The sequence below is a fragment of the Balaenoptera musculus genome, chromosome 8 (genome assembly GCF_009873245.2).
Source record: "Balaenoptera musculus isolate JJ_BM4_2016_0621 chromosome 8, mBalMus1.pri.v3, whole genome shotgun sequence".
In the NCBI taxonomy this organism is placed as follows: domain Eukaryota; kingdom Metazoa; phylum Chordata; class Mammalia; order Artiodactyla; family Balaenopteridae; genus Balaenoptera; species Balaenoptera musculus.
The window spans coordinates 13,808,624-13,833,248 of NC_045792.1; the positions used below are offsets into that span (position 1 = coordinate 13,808,624).

A 24,625-nucleotide genomic window follows, 5' to 3' on the forward strand; every position below is an offset into this window, starting at 1 on the left:
TCTCATCAAGTTTGGACCCACAGATTCTAGCGTCCATTTACGATTCTTGCCTAAATCAATCATTACTATCATGGGTGTGAAATGATGATTTTTTTTTTTTTTTTTGACTGCGGGATCTTAGTTCCCCAACCAGGGATCGAACGCAGGGCCACGATAATGAAAGCACTGAGTCCTAACCACTGGACCGCCAGGGAATTCCCTGATTTTTCTAAATCAATCATTACATCTCCATTTATTTAGTTGGCATTCTGTTGTAAAGAAGAGCTTTTCCTTATCTCGTTTTGTTTATTTGTTATCAGTATGGACTCAAAGGATTGATTCTTATTTTACAGAGTGGATCATAATTCAGTACTGTAATTATTTGTTTTAATTCTTAAATTGTTCAGATTTGGCCAGAGGGTGAGGCAGCCCCCTCTGGTTCCTTTGTGCATACTGGGTTTTCCCATCAGAGCTCATCCACCCTATATTGTGTTGCCTGTTCCTTGTCTACTAGACCAGATTTTTTTTTTTAATAATTTATTTATTTATCTTTGGCATCGTTGGGTCTTCGTTTCTGCACGTGGGCTTTCTCTAGTTGTGGCGAGCGGGGGCTGCTCTTCGTTGTGGTGCGCAGGCTTCTCATTGCAGTGGCTTCTCTTGTTGCAGAGCACAGGCTCTAGGCGTGCAGGCTTCAGTAGTTGTGGCACACGGGCTTAGTTGCTCTGTGGCATGTGGGATCTTCCTGGACCAGGGCTCGAACCCGTGTCCCCTGCACTGGCAGGCGGATTCTTACCCACCGAGCCACCAGGAAAGTCCCGACCAGAAATTTTGAGAGTAGTACCTGATGCATAGGAGACCCTCAATATATATTGTTTTAACTATGGTGAAAACAACAGCTTTCTTTTAAAAAATTTACTGGGACTCTACCTTTAATATCAATAATAATAGTTTTTATGACAATTTACCTAATTATAAAAATAATACATGTTTGATGCATAAAACTTGGAAGTATAGAAAGCACAAAGAAAAAACAATAAAATAAAAATCATTCTTGCTATCAACCAGAGATAATAATTAATTACATTCTGATATATATTATTCCAATCTTTTTCCTTATGAGTGTTTCATTTTTGTTTTATAAAAAATGTTATTGTGGGCTTCCCTGGTGGTGCAGTGGTTGAGAATCTGCCTGCCAATGCAGGGGACATGGGTTCGAGCCCTGATCTGGGAAGATCCCACATGCCAGGGAGCAGCTGGGCCCGTGAGCCACAATTACTGAGCCTGCGCGTCTGGAGCCTGTGCTCCACAACAAGAGAGGCCGCGATAGTGAGAGGCCCGCGCACCGCGATGAAGAGTGGCCCCCACTTGCCACAACTAGGGAAAGCCCTCCCACAGAAACAAAGACCCAACACAGCCATAAATAATAAATAAATAAAATAAATTTAAAAAAACAAAACAAAACAACAACAACAACAAAAAATATTATTGTAATGCATCCACCCTTTTATAGCCCTTTTTATTTATTTTTTATTTTTATTTTTTTTCCTTTTATTTATTTATTTTTTAGGCTATACTGTGTGGCATGCGGGATCTTAGTTCCCCAACCAGGGATCGAACCTATGCCCCCTGCATTGGGAGCACAGAGTCTTAATCACTGGAGTGCCAGGGAAGTAAGTCCCCTATAGCCCTTTTTTGGTTGTTGTTGAATTTTATTTTATTTATTTATTTTTTGTACGGCAGGTTCTTATTAGTTATCTATTTTATACATATTAGTGTATATATGTCAATCCCAATCTCCCAGTTCATCACACCCCCACCCCCACCCCCATAGCCCTTTTAAAATTAGTGTATCATTTAAGAATGTTTATATCATGTAAATCATATCTCTGATAAGGTGTTAACATCCAGAATATATAAAGAACTCCCACAACTCATCAAAAAACCCAAACAACCCAGTTTAAAAATGGGCAAAGGACTTCAATAGACATTTCTCCAGAGAAGAAATACAAATGTCCAATGAACACATGAAAAGATGTGCTTTTATATCATTAACATTAGAGAAATGCAAATAAAAACCACAATGAGATACTACCACATCCATTGGGACAGCTATTATAAAAATAAACAAAACACAGAAGATAGCAACTGTTGACTAGGATGTGGAGAAATTGGAATCCTTGTGAATAGCTGGTGGGAATGTAAAATGGTGCAGGCCCTCAAACCAAAAAATGTAGGGACTTCCCTGGTGGCACAGTGGTTAAGAATCCGTCTGCCAATGCACGGGACACAGGTTCAATCCCTGGTCCAGGAAGATCCCACATGCTGCAGAGCAACTAAGCCTGCAAGCCACAACTACTGAGCCCACTCACCACAACTCCTGAAGTCCGTGCACACTAGGGCCCACGTGCCGCAACTACTGAGCCCGCATGCTGCAACTACTAAAACCTGCACGCCTAGAGTCCGTGCTCTGCAATAAGAGAAGCCACCACAATGAGAAGCCTGTGCACCGCAACGAAGAGTAGCCCTCCACTCAATGCAACTAGATAAAGCCCGTGCACAGCAGTGAAGACCCAATGCAGCCAAAAAAATAAAATAAAATTGAAAAAAAAAATGTAGAATTACCATATGATCTAGCCATCTCATTTCTCAGTATATAACCGAAAGAAGTGAAATCAGAGATTTGAACATACATCTTTATACCCATGTTCGACAGCCTTATTCACAATATCTAAAAGTGGAAACAACCCAAATGTCCATCAGTGGATGAAGGTGGTATATACATACAGTGGAATATTATTTAACCTTAAATTGTTCTGATGCATGCTACAACATGGATGAGCCTTGAAAATATTATGCTAAGTGAAATAAGCCAGACACAAAAGGACAAATTTTGTACAATTCCACTTGTATATCTAGAATAGCCAAATTTATAGAGACATAAAGAACGGTGGTTGCCAAGGGTAGAGGAGGAGGGAATGGGGACTTATTATTTAATGGGTACAGAATCTCCGTTTGGGCTGCTGAGGTTCTGGAGATAGACAGTGGTGCTGGCTGCACAATGTAAGTGTACTTAATGCCACTGACCTGTACACTTAAAAATGGTTAAAATAGTACATTTTATGTTATGTTCATTTTACCACAATTTCTAAAATGTTTATGTCAGTAATATCCAAACTTTGCTGCACATTGGAATCCCCTGGGGATCTTTAAAAAGTACTAATGCCTGGATCCCACCCCCAGTCATTCTGATTCTGGTGTGGGGTATGGCCTGGGTGTTGGGATTTTTAAAACCCCCCTGGATGATTCTAATGTGCGGCACAGTTTTGCTCCTTGTCTGATGCTCTTCCCACAGTACAAGAGGGGTGGGCACCAAACCTCCCTCAGCTGGTGCAGTTAGGGTGGGAAGCAGGGCCTGAACCATTCTCCCTGACCCTCCCTCTTGACGCCAGGCCTCCGTTCAGTCAGGCCCACTGAAACTAAGGAGGGTCCCAGTGTTCACCTCCTCTCATCTATCATAGCACTTATGACAGTTTTATTTATTTACTTGTTCACATTTTGGGGAATCTGTATCTTCCACTAAATTCCATGTAAGTTCCATGAGGGAGGAACAGTGTCTTTTCACAGTTTATTCCTAGCACCTCCAGTAGCACCTGGCACATAATAAATGCTAAGTTAGAGTTCGTGGAATTCATAGATATTGTTGTTCTTCTCTTCTATTGCCTCCCTCTCCCGGGCTCCTGGATTACTCTAGAAAGGGATCATTAGACCATTGTTCCAGCATCTTCTAACTCTGTGTCATTTTTTATTGTTTTTGCAGAATTTTTGGCACTTTCCTAGCCCCCGCCTTCTCTTCAGGGGCTTGTTAATTCATTCGTTCGTTCACTTATTCAACAATATTTATTGAGTATCCACTGTGTCCCAGGCACCGCAAAGGTACTACAGGCCCTTGGGAGCAAAGCGACAACTCCCAGGGAACATAAAGTCTGGTGGGGAGACAATTGAATAATCACGTAAACATAATAAACATAGTAATGCTATGCAAGATGGGATAGGAGAACCCAACCTAATGGGGGGTGGAGGTCAGAGAAGGCTTCCCTGGGGAAGCTGGCTTAACTATGCAAATAGAATGGAGTGGGCATGGGGGCAGTCTTCAGAGCAGCCTGGGCTTAAGGAATAGTCTGTGCAAAGGCGCTGAGGCAAGAGGAAACACAGGACATTAGAAGGCACATGGTGAGAGCCAGAGGGGCAGTTAGGGGAGAGACCCAGGGCTGTCTTTGAAGGTCACCTCAAAGATTTTGGTCTTTCCCCTAAGAGCAAGGCAAAGATCCTTAGAAGGAATATATATATTGGAGAAGACACAAGTGAATGAGGATGAGCACTCCCGCTCTTTTCCCTCCGTTACCCCACGGTACCACTCTTGCCCCCTCCGGCAGGGTTCTTCCACTTCTGCTCTCTCCTCCTAGAGACCCTTTCGCCTATTTTCCACTCCCCTTGCCCCCAACACCCTGTCCTTGGGTCTCACCCTGGTGGCCCTCTGTCTTTTCCTGGTCAGAGCCTCTCTTTCCCCCAGTGCTTCCCCTTGCCCTGCTGGTCCCCACGTGGTGCACCAGCCTCGGCCACACCCCCACCCCAGGCCCCTGCTTGGGTGGCCTGCTCTGGAGGGTGCAAAACACAGCCCAGGTGTGAGTCTGAGAACCCTGACTCTTGGATTCTTTTTTATTTTTAATTAATTAATTAATTTATGGCTGTGTTGGGTCCTCGTTGCTGCGCACGGGCTTTCTCTAGTTGTGTCGAGCGGGGGCTACTCTTCATTGTGGTGCGCGGGCTTCTCATTGCGGTGGCTTCTCTTGTTACGGAGCACGGGCTCTAGGCGCGCGGGCTTCAGTAGTTGTGGCTCGCGGGCTCAGTAGTTGTGGCTCACGGGCTTAGTGGCTCCGCGGCATGTGGGATCCTCCCGGACCAGGGCTCGAACCCGTGTCCCCTGCATTGGCAGGCAGATTCTTAACCACTGCGCCACCTGGGACGTCCCTGACTCTTGGATTCTTATCTCATCCACCCCTTCCTGCCTCCTGGGAAACGCAACTTTGGGGCTCCAGGGCAGAGAGAGGACTGAGAGCAGCTGCAGCCTGGACATAGATTCTATAGGTTCACCCCAAAGTGGAGCCCGCTGAAGAGAAACACACACAGCAACATGGCATCAGGTTTTATTGTAGGGACTAAATTCACTGAGGGAAGGAAAAATTCCTGTCTGTCATGGGTAGGGATTGGTTAAAGAGGTGAAATGGGAGGAAAACCAATTCTGACACGAGTGGGATGAGGGGAATAATAGGGAGTGTTGGGTCAAGGTGAGGCCTTAGGGGACAAGGAGGGGGACAGAGGGAGGAAAGGGCTGCAGTGGAGAGGGGGCAGGGAGGGGAGGTGATGGCACCAGAGGAGCCAGAGCCTGGCGACTGTGGCCTGGGCGCAGGCAGTCTTTTCAGCAGAGGAGACAGGAGCAAAAGCAGAGCCCTGAGCTGGGGAAATGGACGGTGCCTTGGACTTCCTGGAGGAGCCTGCTGCCCGGTGCTGTCTTCCTCACTTTTGGGCGCCCAGTGCCAGGGCGATGATGAAGCCCAGAACCAGCAGGAACATGGCTACAGAGAGCAGCACCGTGATGACCACCATGCCCCCCGTCCGGGCCATTCCCAGCCCAATAGATTCTGCCTTCCTTCCTGTCAGAAGAGAGGAGGGAGGCCGTTGTGGTCAGGAGGGGCCCCCATCCTTCGCAAGGCTCCCAGCCTAGCCCCTCATCCATTCATCCAATCAGCCATCCCTTCACCCATTTATTCACCCACCCAACCAACGACTCATTGGAGGGATCCAGACATCCATCAGAAAAACATTTACGAAGCATCTCCTAGGTCAGGCACTGAGGATACAGAAATTAATCGGACACAATCGCTACCCACAGAGTTTAGCGGTGTGGGCAGATGAGTCAATAGCCACTTAAAATGCCAAGGGCTCAGTGTGAAGATAGAGGTAAGCAAAGGAGCTAAGGGAGCACAGGGAGGGGCAGCTGCGGGATGGGGTGGGAGGGGCCTGGAAAGGCTCTGGGGCCCTGAGATGTTACTTACGAGGAAGTGTGGACATTGGGACCTCTCTAGTGGACTCAGTGGATGCCCCCTTCGTCACTAGGTAGGAAATGCTTTTGTGGTGAGATTTGGGAGAGGAGAGAATCCTCAGTGAGTATCTGGGACTTAGGGTAAGAAGGAGCCCAGGCCTCCCCCTTCACAGCTATGCCTCCTGTTGTGCCCAGGAGAGGTGCATTCTTGCACCCCTTTAGCTGTGCCCTCACTCTCCCCCATGCTGACCACCTCCCACAACCAACACCAAAGTCAGGACCCAGCTTCTCTTCCTGTAGGCCCTCCCACAGATGCCCCAGGCCAGGGTCCGGTACTTACTAGTATTTGGTTCCTGGTACTAGGTTTGTCATCTGGTATGCACTGAGCCGGGTGACCGTGAAGCCAGACCCACTGTCCACCACGCTCACCAGCTCCCTGCGTCCGCGGCATGGAGGCACCACGAAGCTAGATTTCACCACTGGGCAGGAAATTGGGGGTGTGAGGCAGGGTCAAGTTTCTGGAGACCCCAAGGAGAAGGGCAGGATTTAGAGTATGGATGGCCCAAGAAGGGGGTCAATAGGAAGGGATGAGTGGGAGGAGGGATGCCGGGTGTCCTGGGAAGGGATCTCTGGAGACTAGGGGATGCCTGGGAGGGGGTAGCAGACCTTTGCTGTCATTGGCTCTCCGGACTATCAGTGTGGCATTGCCCCCTGTGAGGTGACAGGGGGGCAGGGCAACTAGCAGGCTTTCCGTCAGTGCTGGGGACAGCAGACCAGAGAGGCTTGAGATGTTGAAGTCGGCTGGGGGGCCAGGAGGGAATACAGGGGAGGATCAATCCCCCTCTCATCAACAGATCTGCCCCCCACCCCTGGGGGTCCTCTCTAAGGATGAAGAGTCCCATTCTGCAGTCCTTTTGCAGAACACGAGCCTTTGCCTGTGCAACCACCAGGTGGCAGGCTTGAGCTGAAGAAGCTAGGTACTCCACCAAGCCACTAGACCCTGGGTGCCAGAAGGGGGCAGAGCCCAACCCCACCCATATACGTAGCCTTGGACTCTTCCCCACACCTCCCTGCCTCCTGGATCTGGGACCAGGAGTGTGCCCTGGGCCCCAGTGACTGATGCCTGGTCACTGCCATCTCCAGTCCCCCAACCCCAACTGGCCAGATCAGCCCCTCTTTGAGAGCCCTGGAAGGCACAGTCCCTCCTCTCCAGACCCCTGAGCCCCTCCCCACCCCGGCCAGAGATGGCAGAAACCTGCAGCCCCGGGGGCCAGGACAGCCAGCAGAATCAGGATCAAGGACAAGGTCCGGACAGGCAGTGGAGACGCCATAGCTGGGAGCTGGGGTGGGTGCTGGCAGGCTGTGGCTTCCTAAGGAAAGTGAGGGCCTGCCCTGGGGGCGTCTGATTTTGTCCTGGGGGTGGGAGGGGCTAGAGGGGAATCCTGTCCAACCTGTCCCTTGGGCCCTACAGCCTCAGGGGAGGCCCCCAGACAGGTTTTTCAGGATGGGGAGCTAGCCCTCAGACCAAGAAGGGGGAGGCCCTGGCTGGATCTTGGTGGCTTAGTCACCTGCAGAGGGGCAGGGTAACTAAGGTGGCGGGAGGAAAACCCCCTTCTTCTGGGGCACCCACGTGTAAGGGCATGAGTGTTCCTGCCTGCATGTGCATCTGGAGCCCGGCCTGTAGAGGACCGTTCCCCTCAGGTGGTGCGGGGTTCTTCCTAGGAGGGCGGCAAGTTCTGAGTTTGCCCTGGTGTGCAGGGAGAGGAGAATAACCTTGAGGGGCTCCTGAAAGGGCCTTGGTTGGGCAGGAATGGGAGAGAAGCCGAAAGAAACAGGTAGTAGGGGGTGGGGGCAGCAGAGCCAGGGGTTCCAGTTCTTGGCATCCACTGAGGCCCAGGCCCTGAGCTCTGGGAGAGGCAGAGGGGTGTGGGTGCCCGGGAGCGCACAGTGCTTCCCATTCTTCTCGAGAGTGGGACCAAGGATGCCGGGGAGGACTTCCAGTGTTCGGAGAGGTGGGCACTGACCCACCCAGTGGGGGTGGAGGTGGGAACAGTCAGCCTTGGTCAGCAACCTTTGTGAACTGTTTGAGAATAAAGAAGAGAGAGAGGGGCTTCCCTGGTGGTGCAGTGGTTAAGAATCCACCTGCCAACGCAGGGGACACACGTTCGAGCCCTGGTCCGGGAAGATCCCGCATGCTGCAGAGCCACTAAGCCCGTGCGCCACAACTACTACTGAGCCTGCGCTCTAGAGCCCGCGAGCCACAACTACTGAGCCCGCGAGCCACAACTACTGAAGCCTGCATGCCTAGAGCCTGTGCTCTGCAACAAGAGAAGCCACCGCACTGAGAAGCCCGTGCACCACAACAAAGAGTAGACCCTGCTCACCACCACTAGAGAAAGCCCCCACTCAGCAATGAAGACCCAATGCAGCCAAAAATGAATAAAATAAATAAATTAAAAACAAATAAATAAATAAATAAATAAGAAGAGAGAGAGACCTGGTAGGAGACAATGAAAAAGAGACACAACTTCTCTGATGGCACCATCCGTGTTAGACCATCAGTGTTAGAGAGACGTGAAGGAGGAGTTGTGAGTGGAGAGAAGACAAGAGGAGAAAGCACCTACCCTGAGCCCCAGGCAGGGTCTTTGCTTGCTCCACACTTACCCTCACAGCCATCCTGGGTGGTAGATGTCATTGGCTCCCTTTTGTGGATGTGGAAACTGAGACTCAGCACTAGAGCCACTTGTGGAACATGGAATACTTTGTCAGGAGAGGTCACAGACCTCCTCAGAGAGAGTTATGTGTGTCTTTCTGCTCCAGGAGCCACTCTAGCCTCCCCAGTCCTGGAAGAGGGCTGGGGTCCTGATAGGGAAGTAAGGGTCTGGTGGGGTTGTGTCCTTACCCCCATGGTGGGAAGGTAGGCTCAAGGTCTGGGGTGTGAGCAGGCGGTGACAATAAAGATAGGACTCAGGGGCCCAAGCAGAGTAGGAGGGCCTCAGACCAGCGCTTCTCCAAATTTAATGTGCGTATGAATCAGCGGGGATCTTGTTAAGATGCAGTTTCTGATTCAGTGGGTCTGAGGTGAAGCCTGAAATTCTGCATTTCTAACGAGCTTCCAGGTAACGTTGATTGATGCTAGTCTGGGAGGCCCACACTTTGAGTCGCCAGATGCTCTGTATTGCCTCCCCCCTCCCACACACACACACTCTGGATCCTGTGATGGAGATCAGGGACAGGTGTTTTTCCCCAGTCTCCCAGGGCAGGCTGCCTTTGGGTGAAGAACTGAATCCCGTTTTCCCTGCACCTTGGCTTTTGTCCCCTTTTAGATCAGCTCTTATCATCGTTCTACAAACTGAAAGAGGATCTTTTGCACATTGAGAACTTTGGAGAGCGGGAACAGACTAAATGGTGGAATTCCAGGGGTGAGGGATCTTCTTAGTACTCTTCAATCCCATCACCAACTGGGAGGATGTTTACACTTGGGCTTGGGAGGTATCTCTTCCCATTTCAGTCACAAACCAGGAGCAGAAAGAAGAGGTTGGGTTTATTGCAGAGTGGGTCGTGTTGGGTCCACTCCTAAGCCCCCATCCCCATCTGAAATTATGAGGGGGATGGAGTCGGGTAGGGGAGGGCAGAGCCCTGACCAGATTTTAAAAGGATAAGAGGGGCCTGTGCCTTTAAACCCTCCTTTCTCCCTCCAATCCCCCCCCTTCCCCACCCCTGGCCCTCCCCAGGTTTCTGGAGGAGCTGAGAGTTGCGTCTTCTCCCTGCCCTGCCGAGCTGCTCACTGGCTGCTCTGGAGGCTGTGCTTTGCGGTCTCCATGGAAACCATTAGTTGCTAAGCAACTGGAGCATCATCTGTGCTGAGCTCTCGCATCTAATTATCCCATCATAGCAGCCGAGAAGGGTTTGGGGAGCTGAGAGAAGGGGGAGGACAAGCGCAGGAGCAAGAGGATAACTCTTTTAGCAGAGCAGATTCATTGACAACGCTGAAGTCATTTAAAGCCACAGCACTCTCTTCCTCTGGAGGATTTCCTCATGGCTTGGAAAAAGGGAACCAGGGCCACAAATGCCTGGAGTCTCTCTCTTGGACCCACTCTTTCTAGGCTGTCTCCCCCTTGGATTCTTGATTCTCAACTCACTCAAGTTCCCTCCCCTGCCTCCTTCCTTCCAAATCCCCTAGTCAAGACAACAAACATTTATTAAATACCAGTTATGTCCCTGGAACTGTGCTAGGCACCAGGGATATGAAGGTAAGATAAAATTTTGCCCTCAAGGAGCTCCTGACCTCTCTATTCTGCCACAAAGATTAGCTCCTAAAACAGACCTACTCTTTCTAAACTGTGGTTCTTCCTTTCTTCCTTCCTTCCTTCCTTCTTTCTTTTTAATTGAACTATGGTAGTTTTGCAACCAAAAGAGCTGAGATCAGAACTCAGGTCTGTCTGATATACTTAATGGTTCTCCTTCCCTAATGCCACTCTTCTGCTTCCCAGTCAATTAGAAGAACATGTCCTCTTGGTTCCACGGGCATGTCAACCTCTGACGGGGACTACTGTCCTCCTGTTGAGGAGTGATACCATATGACTTTAGGTGAGTTACTTTGAACCTCAATTTTCTCACCTGTAAAATGGGAAGACTCATTCCTTCCCATCTATCTAGTAAGATATGACAGGTGTACATATGCTTTAAAATAAAGGTGCAGAAGGAATGTAGATATCACGGTCAGAATCTGTAGGAGCAGACTGGGGGAAACCCTGGCGACTTGGACCTGGGGGTAAGATGCAGTGCTCACCAAATGTTGTTCTGATGGGAAATGTCAGAGCCTCTATCCTTGAGATACTAGGCTGGAAAAAGCTGTGAGTAAGAAAATCTCAGTTGTTCAGTGATGGAAGACAACTGGATGCTTCTTTATTTTTTTCTAATGTTGCCTATGATACAACCACTTGCCTCAAATCTTCCAGCTTTCTGACCTTGGCCAAGTTACCTACCTAACTACTCTGAGCTGCAGTTTCCTCTTCTGTAGAAAGGGTATAAAGTCTGTCTCACCAGGATACTATGACTATCGCTCAAGCTAATTTATTTAAGAGTGCCTAGCACAGTATCTAGTTCAATTAATATTAATTTAAGTAATTTATCTTATCCTCTCCTTTTTATTAACCCTTGGTGCAGATGAAGACTAGAGGCTCAGAGGCAATAAATAATGTTCCCAAGGTCACAGAGTGAGCAAGAAATGAAGTGGGTTAGAATTCAGAATGTGCTTTCCAACCATGTCATTGAAGCAAAGGGAGATGGTTGGGCAGGAAAGGTAGTCTGAGAGGGGAGAGTGACTGAGAGGTGGACAAGCTATTCCTTGGATATCACAAATGCCACAGGGGTACTAGGCACGCAGGAACTGCCTGCTCACACACTTATTATTATTTTTTTTTTCACACACTTATTCATTCAGTAAACATTTGTTGAACAACTCCTCTATGGTGGGTACTATGCTAAGTGATGAGATACAGAGATGACAAGACACAATTCCTGTTCTCAAGTTGCTGAATTTTGGAGAGTTGCAGAGTTAGCCTTCCTAAGTGGGATATTTCAAATATCCCTAAGTGGGATATTCCAAAAAGAGGGAACAGCACATGAAAAGGCTCAGAGAAGTGAATTATCCTGACACCTCCTGGGAACTGTGAACCATACATCTTGGCTAGAAAGAAGTATTAAAGGATGGACATGGTGAGAGCTCTAGCTACCGGTTGGGTCACCAATGGCTTTGTATGCTATGCTAAGGAGCTTGGTTTTTATGCTGACGAAAACAGAAAGCCTTTGAGGTGTTTTACTTGCTTAAAGATTATTCTAGAAACAGTGTGGAGAATGAATTGGCAGTGGGTAAAAATTGGTACGTTGTGTCAGCATTGGTCTATGTGGCCAATAGAATACGACGGAAGTGATGGTAGGTCACTTCTGAGAGTAGGTCCTAAAAGGCATTGCACCTTCCTCCTTGCTCTCATGGATTGCTCACCCTGGAGGACATGGGAGCACCTCCATGGGGAGGTCCACGTGGCAAGGGATTGAGGCCTCCTGCCAAGACCCAGAGAGGAACTGAGGCCTCCAACTGACAGCCATGTGAATGAGCGAGCTTGGAGACAGAGCCTCCAGCTCCAGTCAGTCCTTCAGATGACAGTGGCCCAGGTTGGCATCTTCTCTGCAACTTCATGAGACACCCAGCTAAGTCTTTCCCAGATTCCTGATTCTCAGAATAAATATTTGCTTTCATAAGCCACTAAATTTGGGGATAAGCTGTTATGCAGTAATAGATAACTAATACCAATATCTTGGGCAAGTCAGATGAAAATGACATTTTCATAATTGAGTATATGAGTCTGGAGCACAGCGGGGAGGTCTGGGATGAAGAGAGGGAAGGCAGGCGATGGTTAAAATCATAAATGTAGAAAAGAATTCTTGAAGAGAGTAGTGGAAGGGAAGGACAAGACAACCAAGGGCAGGATGCTAGGAAACACAGTGTCTAGAGGACAGATGGAGGGTGAGGAGCTGATGAAGGAGGAATGAGCATTAGGAGGAGAACCAGTAGAAAGTGGATGGAGGGTTTTGCAAAGGAGGTGTCAAACGGTATGAAGGTCAGGATTGAAGGCAAGGACTGAAAAATGTCCCTGAGCCTAGCATCTTGAGGGGTGTGTGTGTCCTTCAGAGCAGGTTCCTGCAGGTGAGGGGGGCAGAAGCCAGACTGCGAGAGTCCAGGGATAAGTGGGAGGAGGGAGAGTTAGAACTGTGTAGACTGCTCTTTGAGGAAGCTTGGCTGGGAAGGGAAGGAGACATAACTGGAGGGAATTGGGGGTACAGAAAAGTCTCATCTGTTTTGTTTTTAAAGTTGAAGATACAGGAGAGAGGGAGGTATAATTTACGGGGAGGCTCCTGGAGGAGGGAGAAGATGGGACTCACATCAGAGGTGGAGACATTAGCCTTTGGCTGTAGGAATGACACTTTCCAGCAGAGAGAAGAATGGGGGCAATGGTGCAGAGAAATCTTATACTTTTGGGGGGGTTGTGTTGGGAAAGGTTGGGGGATGAGAGAAGTAAGTTAAGGGAGCTCCCTCCTGAATGTCTCTGCTTTCCCTGGGAAGTAGGAAACTCAGGGGGGGAGAAGGGTTTGGGGCCTAGGTGTTGTGGGGAGAGGAAGGCACAACTACAAACAGCCCTGAGGAAGGCTGTGTTTGGAGGTGACAGCCCAGCTCAGCGTGGGGACCACTGGTCTTCAGGGACACGGACTGTATTAGTTAGGGTTCTCCAGAGAAACAGAACCAACAGGATGTGTATATATAGACAGATTTATTTTAAGGAATTGGCTCATGCAATCTTGGAGGCTTGGCAAATCCAAAATCTGATGGGGGGAGGCCGGCAGGCTGGAGACTCAGGAAAAGAGTTGCAGTTTTTGAGTCCCAAGGCAGTCTGTTGGCAGAATTCCTTCCTTCTCATGGGAAGAGGGTGGAGGTCCTCTTTGTTAGGGCCTTCAACTGATTGGATGAGACCCACCCATATTATGGGGTAATCTGCTTTCCTCAAAATCTGCTGATTTAAATGTTAATCTCATCCAAAAAACACCTTCACAGAAACATCCAGAATAAAGTTTGACCAGATATCTGGACAACATGGCCCAGTCAGGTTGACACATAAAATTAATCATCCTACTGACCTTGACATTTTGGGAACTTTTCCAATTACTCAACAGCTAGAGCATAGAAATGATAAAACTGTCACATTGTACTGACTCAGTGTTAGGGTTTCCAAAGTATGGAAAGATGAGGGTATTGACAAGATTCAAGGGGTGGAGAATAAGATCTAGGCTAGTTTTGAGAAGGAATGATAGATGTGACAGGAAAGAGGACTGAGCGAGGGGGTGTTCAATGAGGTCAAGGTAGAACAAAGGTGTGGGAGAGGTGGAGGAGCAGGAGTGGGGGCCATCTAGGTGGCTGCTAAGGAGACAAAGCCAAGATCCTCACTGCAGCTGGATGGGATCAAAATGTTGCTGGGAATTCCCTGGCGGTCCAGTGGTTAGGACTTGGCACTTTCACTGCGGAGGGCCTGGGTTCATTCCCTGGTCGGGGAACTAAGATCCCACAAGCCTCGCAGTGTAACAAAAAAAAAAAAAAAAAGTGGTGAGGCCGGCAGGGGTTGAATACCCCCGTGTCTCCAGGGTCCAGGCAGATAACAAAAGTAGTAAAACAAGGTGAGTGAGACTGGGGCCAACTAGAAAGAGTGTAGCAGCACGAGTTCCATCTACCGGGCCACCCCATGCAGCTCTGGAAGAGCTGCCCTGTGGAAGGTGGGGACCTAGTATGGCCACGCCTCCTTGCTTTTTCAAGAGAAGCCAAAAGTCTGAATTTTTTGGTAAAATGATCTTATTTTCAAATTTTAAACTAAATATATATTAGGAAAATGCACTTTGTGAGCCAAACAATATACACCTTCGAGGCCAGCTTTGCCCTCGGATCCCCAGGTTGTGTCATCTGGGACACAGGGTGTTGGAAGGATATTTGAGGCTGAGGGCATAGAGGCGGGAGGGTGTGGAAGCAGCAAGGGGTTCAGCACAGCCAGTGGGCAGGACCCTGGGCAGGAGGGTTTGCAGTGGAAGGGGTGGGGTGCAGAAGTGAAGGAGCAATCGCCCTGTGATTTCCACAGACAGGAGGAGTCTCCAACAGGGTTTGAGTAGGGAAGTCGCATAATTCAATCTAGTTGTAGAACAATTACTGAAAGAGTAGGTGGAGGCTTGATTGCTGGGTAATTAAGCCTCTCCTTAGGCTGAAGGAGAGCTAATCCATACAAGAAATAATGATGGCCCGAATTAATTTATTCAATAAATGTTTATTAAATGCCTTTGCATCAGTCACTGTGCTAAGTGCTGGACATTCAGAGGTGAACGAGACATTGTTCTCCCTGAAATTATGGTCCAGTGGGAGATACTGAAGAGGCCACTACTCATTGCATCAGGATTTTAGTAGAAGATGTAATAATAACAGCTGTTATTTACTGAGTGCTTACAACATGCCAGGCGCTGTGCTAAATCCTTTATGTATATTTTCTTGCTTGATCCTCATGACAACCTCTGTGATGTGAGTACTGTTATTATTGTCCTCATTTTATTAATGAGGAAACTAAGATCAGACTCGCCAAAGAGGCTCCTCACAGAAGGGGCAACTTACATGGGCTTGGGTAGTCCTGAACGGCTTCCTGGAGGAAGTGGTGAATAAGTGAAGACCTGAAGTTTGAGTAGGAGTTAGCAGGATGAAGGTGGGGTGGGTGGGGGTGGGGGGGGTAGAGAGGGGAAATTGTTCTAGGCTGTAATGGACCAAGATTAGAGAATGGGCCCATTGGAAGGTTAGAGTGGATTTTGAGGGAGTCACTGGAGAAGTAGCTGGGACAAGATGAAAAGTATTGTAAGCCCCTTTAAGCATTTTAATTTTTATCCTAAGGCTAAAAGGAAGCCCTTGAAGGGTTTTAAACTGGAGAGTGTCATGATCAAATTTGTATCTTATAAAGATGGTTTTTGCTGCAATGCAGAGATTGTGCTGGGTGAACAGCTGGGAGATATTTTGGATGTCTCTGACATGCTGTTGAGATAAGATTCCAGGCAAAAGATGATAGAAGAGGAGATTTGGGGGTGATGATTTGGCTGGGAGGGCTGTGGAGGGGGCTGGAGAGCAGAGTTAAGGGTGCCTCCCAGGTCCTGGCTGGGGCAGCTGGGTAGATGATGGCACTGTCACTAGCTGGGCATGAGCGGGGGTGGGAGGAGCAGATTTGTGGGAAGGGGATGGAGATCACTGAACTTGCTGAGTTGAGGTGCCTGGAGGACACCCAGGTGGAGGTGTATGGAAGGTGGTCGGATGCCTGATCTGGAGCTCAGGAAGGTTGTCAGCTAGGTGTGACAGCTGCAGCCTTGGAGAGAAGTACAGCCAAGTAAGAAGACAAGGTCAAGGACAGAGCCTGGGGAACAGCAACACTATGGGCAGAGGAAAAGAGGAGCCTGCAAAGGAGAATGAGAATCTTCCCTAAAAGAAAAAAGAAGTGCCAGGAGGGAGTGGTGTCCCAGGTACCCAAAGAAGAATACTTCCAGTTTGTTCCCTAGCAAACTGGTGCTCAGGGAATAAAGAGCCATGAAGCGTACTCCTTGGATGTGGCAAGTAGGAGTCATGGAGATTGCTTCAGACTAGGGGAACAGGTGACTGAGCGGGACTGGGCTGGCAAGAGGGTGTTGAAGGCCTGCAGGTCCGGGTGGAGTTGGGCCTGGGATTTGGTGAAGGGGTGGGAGACTGGACAGCCTGGGAAGGGCAGGTGTGAAGGCGGAGAACAAGGAAGAGGCTCTTCTTCTCACCCCCGGCAGTTCCTTAGACCCTCTTGGGTCCGGAACCTATGACGGGAACAGGGAAGGAGGGTCAGGAGGGGTGTCCTGGATATTGGTGGCATGTGGAGGAGATGGTGTGAACTGAAGCGGTAGAAGTGAGCTGATCTGGATCAGCCTTCCCTTCAGGCCTGAGGAGGAAGGAGCTCTATCCTCCGATCCCTCTCTACAGGGGTGTGGGGCAGGGACCTGGGATCTCCAGCTTGGTGACAAGGGATGTTTTGCCCCTCTTGGGGGCAGCCATCTCTTACACACACATGGACTTCCTGGTTAGGGAGTGGCTCAAGCCAGCTCACGGGGAGCTGTTTCAAAGTAACCAGGTAGCCACTAGGAGGAACAGCAAGGTATGATGGAAGGGCACCAGCATCCTCTCGAATCTCATTGCACCCTCGTGGCAGGGAGGGCTGGTCTTGGCATAACTGCCCAGGGCATAACCTCAGTCTCTGCCTTCTCCCACCTCCCCAGGTCCTGTTTAATAGACGCATCAGATATGGTGCGCTTTGCAAAACTGTTATTTGTATAGAAGCCTGAGGGAGGGGGAGGGAAGCCGCGCCCTCCTCTTCCCCCCTTCCAGCCACTTCACTTGCAGAGAAGAGACCTGCAGTTAAATACCAACCCCCAGTCCCTCTGGCTCACTAGCTCAGAGACTTGCAAACTGAGAGCTGCCGGTTCCCCAGCTTCCCACGTGGCCGCGCTGTTTCTCACTGCATCGCCGGAAATGGCCTGGCCTCTGAGCTTCCCCCACTCCCACGGTCCTCTCCACCTCAGCCCTTCCTCCCCACTCCCCCAGCCCTGAGCTCAGAGCACCCCTTCGCCTCCCACTTAGCCCAGAGTCTGGCCGCTGTGGCGTATTTGCCTCAAGTCTCCCCACCTCTCTGTATCTCTCAGAATAGAATGAGAGCCTCAAACTCGACCAGCCCCCGAAGCCCCCAGCCTGCCCTGTCCTGTTCCAAGGGCACAGGAAAAAGCCGGGGAATGGGACACAGGCTCTGCAAGGTAGGCAGAGGTCTAGGAGGAGAGGAAACAGCTTTGGAGCAGATGGGCCTGGCTGCACCCCACTCTGGCTGTTGCTCACCAGCTTGGGGCCTTGATCTCAGTTTCCCGCCTATCAATGGAGGCGATAAACCTACCTCTGAGGGCCGTGCTGAGGACGAAATGAAACAAGTCCTGGGGTGCCCAACACAGTGTTTGGCACATAGTAGGTGTTTAAAACAAGTTCCCTCCCCTGTCTTCACTTCGGGGCTCTGATGAAGAGGTAGAATGAAAGAAACTAGGGTCGACGGAGAGAGCTCTCCGAGAGTCAAGGAGGCACACTGGGGTGGCAGTACAGCTCTGCTTCACCCAGGGGAGGGGGAGGGGAGGGAGTGCCAGAGCCCTGGGCCCTCCAGTGCTTCTGTCCTCACTGCACTCCTTGGACTGGCCTCGGGAGACCCCTGGGAAAGGCATTCCTTGTGGGTGAAGGAGGTCTGGTGGGGAGGACCTGGGGTGGGGGCACTGCCTCTGGGTCTTGAGCAACACCCCTCCCCGCTCCCCCAACTCATAATCCGATTTATATTCCTACTCCCTCCTCTGGACCCGTCACCATGGCAACAGTTTTCTCAGTTGCACTTCATCAGTTTCTCGGCAAATCTTTTTTTCTTCCCTGTCCTTCCGTCTCTCTTTTTCTCCTCTATCAGTCTGCCTTTCTCCATACCCATGGTGCTCACCTTTCCCACTCAACTTCTCTGTTTCTCTCTTGCGCTCCCTTTGTCCCTGCCTGCTTCTGTTCAAAGCTCTCTTTCTACACCTTCCCCCCTCATCTCTCCTTTCTCAAGTCCAAGATTGTAGCAACAAGCTAGAGTCTATTGGCTGGACAAGAGCTTGAGTTCCTTCTCACGTCAGGGCAGAAAAGTGGAGAGTCATGGAGGGACACAGTTTGGGTCCCAGTGGGCTCTGCACAGAGGTCAGTGATGCGAGAGTGGATTTAAGGTCTGGTCTATCTATTCAACTCTGACCAGGAAGCAGGGAATGGGGGGCGGAGAGGGAAAGCAGGATCGGGCAGTTTCTTCTCTAGTCCCAAGTCAGAATCAGCATGGCTGGGCTTCCCTGGTGGCACAGTAGTTAAGAATCTGCCTGCCAGTGCAGGGGACACGGGTTCAAGCCCTGGTCCGGGAAGATCCCACATGCCGTGGAGCAACTAAGCCCCTGCGCCACAACTACTGAGCCTGCGCTCTAGATCCCGTGAGCCACAACTACTGAGCCCACGTGCCACAACTACCGAAGCCCGCACGCCTAGAGCCCATGCTCCACAACAAGAGAAGCCACCACAATGAGAAACCTGCGCACCTCAACGAAGAGTAGCCCCTGCTCGCTGCAACTAGAGAAAGCCTGCACGCAGCAACGAAGACCTAACACAGCCAAAATAAATAAATAAAATAAATAAATTAAAAAAAAAAAAAAGAAGAAGAATCAGAATGGCTCTGGGGGGTTCCTGCATGGCACTGTCCTTGGTTCGCTTCCCAACTCACCCTCAGAGAACTTGCTGCATGCCTACAGCTCCCACTGGCATGGGGTGTGTCCCAAACACGTAAATTTGGCTCCTACTTGTCTCTCTCCAAATTCCAGTCAAGTCTCTCTACCTCCTCACTGGTCATAACCATGGGGATGCCTACCGTCCTGCCTAATTCAACAACTCTAAACATGAACCCGTCTTCCGCAAAACATCACCCCGCTTTACAGTACTTCCCTGTCACTACCCAGGGTAAAGACCTCAGTGCTACCTGCGACTCCTCTCTCTCTGTCATTCTCCATATGTAGCTAGAGTCCAAGGGGTATCAATTCTTCTTTTGAAGAGGAGAATCTGCTTTTATCCCTTTGCCCTTTCATCTATACCACCTGAGACTGAGTGCCCAGCAAGTCATTCGAGGCTCACACTATAGTCCCATCCTCACCTGAGCCTCCTAGAAGGGTAGTCTCCTCTCAGAAACCAAACCCATCTGAAACATGATTTTCTTCTCACCCTCTTTTTCTACTTGATTTATTGAGCACCCATTATGTATTAGGCTCTTCATGTATGTCATCTCATTTAATTTTCACAGTAATCTATGAAGTAGGTATTACCCCATTTTACAGGAGAAGGAATTGATGCTCAGAGTGGTTAAAGTAAGTTGTCCAAGTTCTACAACTAGTAAGCAATAGAGCTAGGACTCAAGTCCAGATCTGTGGAGTTCCACAGTTAGTGCTTTGTTTTATTTTGTTGCTATACTAGTCTGCTTCCATGTGACTCTTTTACTCAAAAACATTCTGGTTCTGAGCCTTCTGACTTTCTTATTCTTCCATTAGGCTTTTGAGGTTCATTATGATCTGACCCATTCCACCTACAACACCATGTATCTTGCTACTTCTCAATATGCCATGGATTGGTATCAACCAGGAACATTCGTGTGCTTTAGGGTTTGCCTTCATCTCTGTCCTGTTAAATATGTCTATTAATAGTGTATATGAAAATATAGTATCACATTTCACAGATACAAGCCTGGAGGGATAGTAAACACTTTGAAAGACAGGGTAAGGATTCAAAAATCAGCTCCATGTATATAGAATGGTAGGAAAACCTAACAAGATGAAACGGTCAGAGATCTGTGTAAGATCTCAGCAACACACACAGACTAGACATGTCTTAGAAGCAGTTCAGGTAAAATAGAATTGGGGTATTAGTAAGTTCAGTCTGAGTCATCAGCATAACATGGTTGCCAAAAGTACATCCAATTTTAAGCCATATTACTAGAGATATAGTTTTTGGAATAAAGGAGAGGATTGATAGTCCTGCTTTACTCTAAGTTGGCCAGGTGTCTTCGTGGGCATAACTTTAGTGAACTGGGAATGTTTAGGCTAGAGAAGAGGAGAAGAGTCTGGAGTCATTAAAGCTCAAAAATGTGAAGGGCCAGGAGGTAGTTCATGGACTAATGGGTAGAGACCACAAGGAGATAAAATTCAGCTCAAAGGAGGGAAAAACAGATGTTTGTAAATGGAATGAGTTGCCTTGGGGGGTAGGAAGCCCCCCATTACTGGAGGTGTTCGTAAAGATGTTGATACACTGCTTGCCAGGGATGTTATCAGAGAGTTGAGCATCAGAAAGAATTGGAACTAGGTAGTTGGTCTTTGAGACCCCTTCCCGCCAAGATCTATGACTTCTGTTTCTGCTCCATCTGTGCCCCTCACTGGGGCCTCTGTGCTCCCCTGTACCTGAGGTCAGTTTCCTGTTTCTCTTCCAGGTCTACCTGAGGATGCAACCTGCACTGGGTGCATCAACTCCACATCTTTTAATGATTTAGCATCTTTTATTGTTCTTTAATTGTCCCCATTTTATAAGCTCCTTGAGGGCAGGTGCCTTTATTATCTGTTACAGGATTAAAAACTTATTAACCACTGACTGTTCGCAGCCTCCATCTGCCTTGCCTCCCCTCAGCCCCAAGATAATTTTATCCCTCACCTGTTGTTGGAAATCTTGTCATGGCCTGCTCAGTTCCAGGGCTTTCGTAACATAAAACTGGGAGAACAAGAGGTGAGAGATAAGACCTAGAGAGGCAGGAGACAGGTAACGTTTTTTGTGTGTTAGGGAGAATCTGGGTAATGGGTGAAGGAAAAAAGAAAATAATGAAACATAAGAGGCTAAGCTAATCTTTGTAATAAGGAGAAGATGGTGGGCAAAGAGAGACAGAAAAGCTTTCTTGACTACAGAGAACAGAGAGAGGCAGAGAGAGGGGCTGATTTAGGGTTTGCAGAGAGCGATTTAACTGTTGCAAGGTGCAGCAGAATAGAAGAGGAAAGGGAATTTGAACAAGATGTGTTGTAGGTTAAGAATTGGATCACCTTCAAGAGACACAAGTAAAAATTAGGATTCTTTTTTGAAATTACTTTTGATATTTGGGCTGTGGGACCCCAGAATATATTCAGGTTATACATCCTGTAACTTTCATAGGACCCAGCATGGTATCAGGGTGAAGGAACCCCCATCAAGCAATACCCAGTCCCTGCAGATAGAGCAGACATGGTCCTGAGGCTGTGGAATCCTGCAAAAAGACAGAATTGTTAAGCTTACTCCCTTACTTCAGAGTTAGAGCTTTTAAAAACACTTCCTAATCTGGGATTTCAAGTTACAAATGCCCCAGGAGTTAGAATCGGTTACGGGTCTTGACAGATGGAGAAAATGAGGCCCAGGGAAGTTAATCAGCTTGCTCAAAGTCACAGAGCAGGTTTTAGGCCTGGTTGGGACTGGGAATATGCCTGGCCCAAGGCTTTGTCCACAATCCAGGGATGCCTTTTTAGGTTGAGCCAGAGACCTACATGCATGTAAATAAGGTCATGGTGGGAGAGGAAAGGGGGGCTGGGAGACTGGGGGTTCCGAGCACCCCTCCCTCTGTTCAGAGCCCTGCACCAGGCTCTGGGGGACGTCCAGATAAGGAGGCCAAGCCTGCCTTCCCAGATCTTATGGCCTCACAGGGAAATGAGCCAGATGCAGGAAGAAGTCCAATGGAAATTTGGAAGCGAGTGCTGCAGTGGTGTCGTGGAAAGTGTCTGGACTGGGAATTAGGAGACCTGGCACCTCTTCCAGCCATCACTCACCAGCCATGTGATTTTAGGCCAGTCCTTTCACCACTCTGTGCCTCAGTTTCCTTACTTCTGAACATTCCATCTCTTCAAAATAAAAGCTTTATAGTGCTACATACAAGAGCAAGTTAATGCAGTTGCATTAATATTTTTGGGGTGTGTTGTCCCCCAGTGCTCACCCCTCCCAGCAAAATCTCCGAAAGGCTTTTGCCTTCAGTTGACAGCAAGAATTAAATGTTCCCAGGACTCAGAACTGGCAGACAACCCAGGCAGTGAGGAGTAGGAGGTGACTTGTGTGGCCTTCTCTGGGCCCTGCCTCGGACAGCCTCTCCGGGGCTTATGAACTCTGCCTTCCATCCCCAAGCCGACCAGAGCCATGTGATTGTTTTTCTCTCAACAAACCAAGCCTTCTATTTAATTGCTATTCTCTTGATAAAAAAGAGCCTGGAGATAAACTCATCCAACCCCCTTGTTTTTTGAAGAAACTAAGGCCCAGAGATGAGGCTGACTAGGCCAAGGTCACATACTCTTGGCTTTCAGGCCAGTCTCCTTTCTTTTTTTCTTTTTAAAAAATATTATTTATTTATTTATTTATTTATTTATTTATTTATTTATTTTGGCTGTGCTGGGTCTTAGCTGCGGCATGCAGGATCTTCGTTGCCGCATGCGGACTTCTTAGTTGTGGCATGCATGTGGGATCTAGTTCCCTGATCAGGGATTGAACCCAGGCCCCCTGCATTGGGAGCACAGAGTCTTACCCACTGGACCACCAGGGAAGTCCCCAGTCTCCTTTCTTTTGGGACTTGGAGAACTTATTAGACATGGATTGTTTGGGAATGCAGACTTAGCGATCTCTTACAACATCTGGTGAGACCCCTTGCTGGAATCCTGTTCTATACTTAGATCGCCAGTTAGATGTACTGTCTGCCTGGACAGAACCACACCTTAGGCTGGAATGTCTCAGCTCAGATGGTGCTCGCTGCAGGAAACTTTCCCAGACTCCCAAATCCCAGATAGATGTCTCTCCAAAGTGCTCTGCAAGCCTTCATGACACTGAATTGAATTCGCCTGTTCACGTGTCTGTCCCCAACTAGAGTGAGGTCAAGTGACCTCTGTGAAGTCAAGGACCACATCTGTCTCATTCACCAACATATACCTATTGTCTAGTCCAGTGCCTGGCACATAGTAGGTCCTCAACAGATATTTTTTTAGTGAATAAGTAGGTGAGGTTGGTCAGAGAAGGATTCTTGGAGGAGTCAAGGAATCCAAGGAGGACAGGATTGTCCTTGGTTGGGTGAACTGCTTATGCGAAAGGAAGCCTTAGATAGAAGATAATTGGAAATGGGGAGAGGGAAGGAAGTGAGGCAACTGGGAAAAAAGAGAAAGGAACCCTTGAAGGTCATGGCCTTCGCTAACCTGGGAAGGCTTCTGGGTAGAGGGGAGGAAGGGTCTCAGCCCTGCCTGGGATAGGAGGAAATGGTTGTGAGCACCTAGAATCCCTCAAGAGGGCCTCTTTATGGGGGAGAAACTCAGAAGGCAGCTTGGCTAGAGGGGAGGGAAACTGATGGGGGACCGGGTAGCTGGTAGGAGCATTGAAGCCTGGCTAGAGGTTTGCATTTGCTGCTGGGGTCTGGAGGGAATGGGAGTTCTGGGAAGGCTGGACACAGAGAGAAAAGAAGGTGAGGGGCAGCTTCCTTCTATTGCTCCCCTTCATTCGGTTGAGACCCTGGCAGGATAGAGCCTATATCTTCTATTTTCTCCTGTCCTCCTCCAGGTGTCTGGGCACCTGGGACCCACAAGTAGGGTCCCTAGGGCAAAGATCTGGAAGTGGCTGAGGCAGCCTGATAAGTGGGGATGGCATGGCAGGGATTGTGGGAGCTCCACCAGCCTCCCCATAGGATTCTCTTTCTCTCCAAAGGTGCTATTCCTGCAGGAGGAGTACTCTAGCTGCCTCCGAAGTTTTTCTTTCACCAATACCCACCTGAGCGTAGCTTTTGCCAGAGACTGCTAAGCCAGATCTAACCACCAGGGGGCAAAAGAGCAGCCCTGAGGTCGGCGTCCCTCCACTTCCCCACCCGCACACCTGAAGGCCAAGATGGGCGGTTCCTCACCTGGCTCTCACAGGGAGCCTGGGAGCTCCATTAACCCCTTCCTGCCTAGACTGAGGTACTGCTCTCAGGCATAGTCTTTCACGGCCGAACTGGGGGGCAAATCTGATGGTGGAGGAAGTGCTGCCTAGGAGAGGGGCTAGGGTGGAAGTGAAGTCAGGGTTTCCGGCTACTCGGGCCCTTGTCCTAGCTGGAGCTGGGGCAGGCTAGCATTCGCTGCCTCGGTTGGGTAGCTACCCCCGCAGATGTGTGAAGGAGCCCCCTGGAGGCCAAAGAGGCCTGGGCTGCGGTCACCTGCGTGGGCCTCCCAGGCGGGATGCGGAGGAGAATGCAGAAGCAGCCACAGAACCCAGGTTTCCGGGTTCCCTGCATCCTTCTATCTGTCAGGGATCTTTGCAGCAACTAGTGGGGGTGGTGGCGGGAGGGTGGCCAAAGGGTGGAGGAAGAGGCA

General features: G+C 49.2%; 1 protein-coding gene across 1 annotated transcript; it reads right to left on the minus strand.

Moving 5' to 3' along the window:
• Positions 1-5,165: 5,165 nt before the first annotated feature.
• On the minus strand, positions 5,166-7,433 carry UPK2 (uroplakin 2). The gene is made up of 5 exons (XM_036859752.1): positions 7,335-7,433; positions 6,746-6,880; positions 6,420-6,558; positions 6,093-6,163; positions 5,166-5,690 (listed from the first exon to the last, which is right to left on the minus strand). Exons 1-5 carry the CDS (start codon positions 7,408-7,410, stop codon positions 5,554-5,556), a joined length of 558 nt encoding a protein of 185 aa, XP_036715647.1. The 5' UTR covers positions 7,411-7,433; the 3' UTR covers positions 5,166-5,553.
• Between the last annotated feature and the right edge of the window lie 17,192 nt (positions 7,434-24,625).

Excerpts from the sequence above, each read along its gene's own strand:
- UPK2 (XM_036859752.1), bottom strand. The coding sequence starts at position 7,410 with ATGGCGTCTCCACTGCCTGTCCGGACCTTGTCCTTGATCCTGATTCTG. Across the intron at positions 6,881-7,334 it reads CCTGGCCCCCGGGGCTGCAG|CCGACTTCAACATCTCAAGC; the intron begins GTTTCTGCCATC and ends CTGGCCCCCCAG. Across the intron at positions 6,559-6,745 it reads GAGAGCCAATGACAGCAAAG|TGGTGAAATCTAGCTTCGTG; the intron begins GTCTGCTACCCC and ends TTTCCTGCCCAG.